At 39.9% G+C, this 7,090-nt stretch overlaps 1 protein-coding gene across 1 annotated transcript; it reads right to left on the bottom strand.

The window, feature by feature from the left end:
• Window positions 1-280: 280 nt before the first annotated feature.
• LOC134621160 (uncharacterized) lies at window positions 281-6,000 on the bottom strand. Its single transcript, XM_065469754.1, has 17 exons — window positions 5,935-6,000; window positions 5,429-5,507; window positions 5,110-5,227; window positions 4,945-5,013; window positions 4,404-4,778; window positions 4,177-4,278; window positions 3,704-3,936; window positions 3,429-3,607; window positions 3,240-3,333; window positions 2,458-2,814; window positions 2,245-2,362; window positions 2,079-2,170; window positions 1,840-1,954; window positions 1,364-1,483; window positions 1,020-1,187; window positions 739-894; window positions 281-495 (listed from the first exon to the last, which is right to left on the bottom strand). The coding sequence occupies exons 2-17, from the start codon at window positions 5,498-5,500 to the stop codon at window positions 281-283; spliced, it is 2,583 nt and encodes an 860-aa protein (XP_065325826.1). The 5' UTR covers window positions 5,501-5,507; window positions 5,935-6,000.
• Between the last annotated feature and the right edge of the window lie 1,090 nt (window positions 6,001-7,090).

The raw sequence follows: 7,090 nt of genomic DNA, 5'->3' as shown, positions 1-7,090 counted from the left end.
TGAACAAAAAATTTACTTGTGAGTGTGCTGCCTCGTGCTTTTAAATTTTGTGATAATTTGAGCAGCCCAGAAAGCATCCCATAAATTAAATTATGTTAGTCTATCTGAACATGTACACTAGTCATTAAATTACATGGGAAAGCATGATTATGGGTAAACAACTGCACCAAGGAAATTCCATTTTTCTTCTCAAAATGTAAAATGTCTGTTGAAAAATCACATTAAACAGAGATGTGATTAACTTTTTATTTTACCAAAAATAACATCAAGGATGACACAATCAGTCTTCATCAGAAGTGCTCAAATCACTCTCAGTGGCATCGTCTGGAATGTCTTCCTCCTCCTCCGAGTCCATTTCCAGGAGTGGTTGGTAGCTGAGGATTCTCTTGTACATGTCCTTTACTTTGAGCATTTCAGCTTTCAGTTCACTTTGTTTTTTTAAAACCAGGCTATGGAGTCCCTTCTGTGCATCCGCCGACATGCCAACAAGGGAGGCTGTAAAAAGAACAAAACAAATAAATATGAGTGAAGTAAGAAAAACAAACCAAAAAAAAAAAAAAAAACCCTCACCTCATAAACACAAGGAATTAGGATCCTGTAATTAAACTTTTTTTTAAAGGGAGAAGGCAGTGTTAGCTAGCAATCTAGATATAGGTAAAAGATCCAGTAAGACTTTAGCATCTGCTCTTATTTTCAATCGATTCGTCAAAAAAATGAATAAATAAATAAAGTGCTTACAGTCTGAGGAAATTGTCCCCAACACCACAGATCGCATTCGCAACACTGTCCAGTGATGCCGCATCTCCCTGCAAAGGATCATCTCCTCCTCTCTCAGGCGCCTCACAGCCATCACCTTCTCAAAGACCTTTCTCTTTGTCTGGAGGTCTGCAGCAGCTACAGTTTAACAACATCAGATGGGAAAACATAGTAGCACGTTATGACTCAAGAACAAAACATTCAACTACTGCTCAGATACTGGGAGTTTATTTAAAAAGGATATTTATAAATCAAGAGCTTACGTTCACTTGTGCTCTGCCAGGGCCAAATGTCGGTCTGGATGAGGGCATCACTGGATACGATTTGCTTTGTTGGTTCAGCAAGCTTGTTGTAGTCGTCAACAGCAGCCGCCAAGCGTTTCTTCTCATCTAAGATGACCTTGCGAATTCTGTGTCGCCTCTTGTTGCTATCTGTAAATAATCATAAAAAAATTCACACCTTCACATAATGTATATATTTACATTTTAATCTACACTCATCAATTTGTTTGCTAGAACATGCATCACATCCAGATTAAACAAACCTGGATCTGATTTTATTCTGTTTACAAAGTAGCTGTACAAGCTGTACAAATTAAGTATCAAACGGTCCATTTCAAAGAAACTGGGACGTACCATTTTGTCTGTAAAGACTTTGTGTTCGCACTCTGATGATGACGACAAGCGTGCCTGCAACGCTCCAAGGCTGCCATCAGTTTGATCAGTTTCTAAGTGAGAGGAATATTAATCAGAATACAGGATGAGTAACAGTCACCAAACTACAGTGGACTCTGTAATCACTGACTTGATGACATTCATTATAAGACATCTGTAGCCTTCATGTGCTGCATTATCATTAGATAACAAGTATGTCGGTGTTCAGGTTTATAAAACCAACTAGTACGACATCATTTCAACCCAGGTTCAATCCAATTTGATGAAACGCAACAACTCTGCCATAAATTCTGCTTGTACAAAACTTATTTTTCATTGTTTGTTGACACTGTCAGAAAGATATTAACTCTACCTTAAGTTCTTTAATGAGGCCATGGTGGGTCCTATGGTGCATTATATTGAGACTCACCTTCAGCCCATTTCTGCACATCGGCCACCCATTGCTGCAGTGTGTCGTCATCCACACCCAGCTCATTTTTGGTCGCATTCAGGCTCTCCACTTGTTCTCTAAGGATCCTTATGATCTAAGAATACATTAATAAATGTCATTCACATTGATGTTTTTAGAGTACAGGTGTTTTTCCCCCATTACCACACACATTAAAATGGTTTTTGAAAAAAAAAAAAAAAAAAAAAAAAAAAAATCACCTTGAGATATCTCTGGCTCAAAGTGCGGCCCAGTTGTTCCACTTTCCTTTTGTTCCAACCCAAAGCCAGGAGGGTCAGCATGTCTGTTCGCCCTGCATTTCAATTAGTATACAAATAAGAATTAATGAGCAAGATACTGAGTGGAATCTCAGACACGAACACATACCTGCTTTAGACATGTACTTCGTTGTGATGGCCGCCCTAGACAGGAAACTGTTTACTTGTTCCACCTCTTCTCCAACTGTTGAACCGGCCCCATCCTGAAACGCACCTCCCCATTTGATCTATAGAAAGGAGGTCACAATACATGACTGCTGAATTCATTCAACCTTATAACAAAATGTCTCAAACTAATCCAAAACTACAAGCTGCAGTATACCTCGCATTTCCAAGTGTGAGCCTTTGCATGCATGACGGAGAGAAAAGGACGCATTGACAAGAGGTTCCTCAGCTCAGGGCACTGCTGAGCCACCTTGGTTAAATAGGGGAAATATTTAAAGGCCACATCGGAGCAAAGGAACGTAATATGTCCTGGGACGTTAGCTGCCAACTTCCTCTGGAGAAAAAGGGGGTAAGCAAAGATCTCCCCTCGAAACATGTTCAATGCAGCTAAGAGGACTCCGTGGCGACAAACAGCTATTTCCATGCCCTCTTCATCCAACTTCCCAGTGGACTTTTTGGACGACTCCTTTGCTGCAGTCCAAGATGAAGATCCGCACAACCCTTTCCCCGGGACCTATACACTCAAAGATTTTAACATAAAAGACATGACATGATTAAGCCCTATCAGGGACAAACTTTTTAAAACAAATGCATAACAATTAGCTGAATTAGTGTTAAGTCACACAAGACCTCATATCTCCCCAGGACAGCACTGATAACACAAAATAAAAATCATGTTGTTTTTGTTTGTTTTTTTAAATACACATGGTGACAAAAGAAAGTATACATTAAGATAAAGTAAAGTAAATAATATTACGACAACACCAAGAGAAAAATAAAATAAATATCCACCCATCCATATATGTATACACACACACACACACACACACACACACACACACACACACACACACACACGAATGTGTATATGGTTATGACATTAACGTCATTTTAACAAGATTAACGCTAACAGCACTAATATATATATGTGTATCTTACATGATTTGTATGTCTCTGGATGTATTTCACAAACTCAGCAACGTCCTCATCTTTTTCAACGAAGACACCTTCAAAGTTCCCCTGCTCTGAAGTGCTGGACAAACACAGTGGCAGTTGTTTGAAAAGAAACATTAAAATACATTTTTCTACAAATCCATATTTGATTTATGTACACAATGCATAACGTACCTTGCATTAGATTGAAAGCGATAAAGCTTACGGTTTCCATCAACTGAGACGGCAAGCATGTCTGGAGTGCAGGCAGGGCAGCTAAAGCATGGCTCCTTGCACATCCTGTCCACCTCAAACTTTACAGCACTCCACTCCAAGAAACTTCTACTGAAGGCATCAGCTGATATTCGGCCAGTCTTTTAATAGAGGGCATACAACAGAATATTCAAGGACAGTCATCATAAACATTGATTTGCACAATTTCCTTAAACTTGGCAAATTTAGAAACTCACCCTTCCAAAATGGGCTGTTCGTTCATCCAGCATTTTGACAAATGCCTTAAGTGACATCCCTGGTGCAGCCTTCTTAATGTCATAGAAAGACTGAAAGACATCCATTGAAAACAGGGTGCAGAAATTTAAGGTGCCAGGCCAATATCCACTACCCAGGATGTCCTTAACTGAGGGGGACCACATTAGGCCACAGCTGGTGCATCTCACCACTGGCAGTGCAAGGTTATAACGGCCTTTAGAAAGGATAAGGATAAATTCAGTCATGGCTCAAAGCATTCATTTTTTTCATGTTGTGAGGATTTCATGTTGTTTTCAAATTGATCTGGTAAATCCAAATGACCTTTGACAGGTGCCCACATACATACATACTGCGGGCCGAGGGCAATTCAAACCAAGATAGCAATGCACAATTTGCAATTAAACCTCCAAACACATCTATTGTGTATGTAGTGTGTGACAAAAGGGCAACTTACCATTTATGGTTACAAGAGCCACAATTGAGCCGGGTGAAACCTCAACGTTACCTGCTGGGCAGTCACACACATGGTCTGGCCTTTGGACAGGCAACAGCCGAACTAACATTAAAACACACAATATATATATAAAAAGAATTGGAAATTAACTGATACACAATAAATATACAATAACAGCACCCACTCATAGTACATAGCAAGAAACGCATAAGACTTAAAAACCGTACCAATTGGCTTGTGAAACTCTGATGAAGGCTGCAAAAACCCTCCTGTTACTGCCTCTCTGTTGTGCAGGACAAAGCGTGTGTGAACTGCAATATCACAGTCAGCACAAAGGAATGGAAGAGGCAGGCAGTCCAGACACCTCACAACTACTTGTTTGCCACACTGACACACACGGTGTGACTGTGGATCCAGAGTAGCTAACATATTGTCTATAAGACAAGGCCTGGCCTCTTTCCACTTTTGCGAGGACACCATATTTCTGATCGCCCAGTGAGTAGCAGCTGACTCAGACGACGTCTCACAAGTCATGGCTGCGTCCTCTTCTCCATCCTCCAACAACTGAAGGAGCTCCTGACGAAGCACCTCAGTTCCATACACTAACAGAAAAAAAAAAAAGAAAGAAAGGAAGAAACTCTTCCACATAGTGAAAAACACCCTAGGCAGTATGTTTCTTAGGACTGCATAAAAGCCCTGCCTAACTCAACTATAACAACAAATATAAAAGTAAACAGAAATCACAATATATACAAGAAGGTAAAGTACCTTTTGTTGGGTTGACACTGGTAACATAACTAGTTTCTTCACGTGGACATTGATGCTGATCTCTGGACACTGGGGGGAAAAAAGAGATTGAAGAATATTTAATTACTGAAATTGTTTGGTGAAAACAAGTTGTGAGATAAAACCAATGGTTGTGTGAACACTGACCACCTGGCATGCAAGTAGTACTTCGACTGGTTGATGGCCTTTGAGGAATAAACTCTCCCTGTCTGTCACGTTTTTTCCAGCGCACTGGTCTTGGCTGAGGTTCACTCTGTGCATCATTCTACCAATTAACAAGGAACAAAGGGAACACCTAAAATACAGTCTATGATTAAAGCAAAGATTATCAAACATCTTAAGTTAACCAACTTAATTTGACATAAACTTGTATATACACATATATAAAAATTTATTTAAAAAAATTAATAATAAAATAAAATAAAAATAAAATTAATAAAAATTAATAATATAACGTTTACTTTACCTGCATATCTTGAAGGAGTTCGTCAGCAGCCTGAAGCTCTTCCTCCAGCTCGGGATCCTCTGAATCACTCATTTTCAAGCTAAAGAGGAAAGAGATTTTGCAGAACTCAGTGACATAAACACATAACTAACGCAACTCAAATGATTTTCAGTCTTGTTGCTCCGGTTAACGTTAGCAATTAACGTTAGCATCAGCCGTTTATAACGAGCTAGCAGAACTCTTAGCGCAAAAACTGCTTTACGCACCATGTGAGGGTATTTTGCAACACACAAGTCCTTTAACGTTTGTAATAGATTTAATCCATCGTTTGATTAAATGGCTAATGCTGCAGTAGCCACGTGTAGGTAGGTTACCTAGCAAGCATGCTGACGGTAGCTGTAGCCATTTTTAAATGCATTAAATCGTTTCCGAGATCAGTCACCCCTGTTTGTTTGAAGCTTTTACGAAAAACAAACTTTGAAACACACTTCAAGGTATTACTTTAAATATATGTATTTTTTACATACCTGCATTAGAATCAATCAGTTCCGCCTCATTTTCTTATTCTTATAAATGGGTCTCTCCGTTCTCCCATCATCCTTTGCTTACACCGGTTGCGTCTGATTGGTTGGAGCCGAGCGCATCCAAAACTAACAGGAGTGGTGAATTAATCTATAAATGTGTTTTACGTGTGAAATGAAAATAATAAACCTAACAAAGGATTATGTACGTTAAATCTGCGCACTTTCAGATCGTGAATCACTTTGAAAAACACTGTGTGATGGCCACAACATGAAGCGATTTTATTGTTGAATTATCAGTGATACTTTCATGTGTTTTTGTTGAGAAATGTTAACGATGTCATTAAAAGAAAGCATTAAATTCGGGAGAAAAACCCGTTCGCGGAGAGGGTCCCCGGTTCTATAGTTAGATTGTGCTTCACGGCGTCATGTTTCGCCGTGACGGGGTTATTATTTGGTGTAAATGGATGGCTGGAGCCTCTGCTTGAAGCGTCTCTGATCGCCGCGAGCGGGATCATATTGGAATGAATTGACAACCCACAGCGTCACATAAAAACGTGGAAGGGTACCTTTAGCGTCAGCATGAGAAGTTAAGGGACGTGACAAATCGTCAGTATTTTACGCCTCGGGAGTGAGAACGGGTTGATATTTGCCAGAGGAAAGGTCAGCACCTGCATATCTGACCACTTTGAATGAATTTATATCTAAACAGAAATTGGTTAAAGCACGCACTATGTCAGTTGTGCAAGAAAATATGTCAAATATCCATACTGTAAAAGTTCACAAAATCAAGATCAAGTCATGTAATGCTGTCCATATGTGGTAAATTATGAAGTCTTCAGTATATGAGGATATATTGATATCCTTATAATTGTAGTTATTATAGATTTTCATACATGACATTTCTGAAAAAGGTGGGGGTGTCAGGGTCCCTGTGTCTACCTGGTCGGCTCAGTGTGGCTACATGTGGGTTTTTTTGTTTTGATTTTGTCCCTGCTCCCTTCCTCCCTCTCTGTCCCTCCTTCTCTCACTGCCTGGGCGGAGCTCACCTGTACGCTCCTGCCCTTGGCCCACAAAACTGGTCACACCTGTGGCTCATCACCCAACAGTGTTACAGTCCCTTTATAAGATGGCAGCCCTGTATTTCTCGTCGCTGGGCCAT

Source organism: Pelmatolapia mariae, linkage group LG23 (genome assembly GCF_036321145.2).
Source record: "Pelmatolapia mariae isolate MD_Pm_ZW linkage group LG23, Pm_UMD_F_2, whole genome shotgun sequence".
NCBI lineage: Eukaryota > Metazoa > Chordata > Actinopteri > Cichliformes > Cichlidae > Pelmatolapia > Pelmatolapia mariae.
Note: the sequence above shows the minus strand (reverse complement) of the source record. Positions and strands in the feature narration are given on the sequence as shown.

Excerpts from the sequence above, each read along its gene's own strand:
- LOC134621160 (XM_065469754.1), bottom strand. The coding sequence starts at position 5,500 with ATGAGTGATTCAGAGGATCCCGAGCTGGAGGAAGAGCTTCAGGCTGCT. Across the intron at positions 4,279-4,403 it reads AGAGTTTCACAAGCCAATTG|TTCGGCTGTTGCCTGTCCAA; the intron begins GTACGGTTTTTA and ends TTTTAATGTTAG. Across the intron at positions 496-738 it reads GGGGACAATTTCCTCAGACT|CCTCCCTTGTTGGCATGTCG; the intron begins GTAAGCACTTTA and ends TTCTTTTTACAG.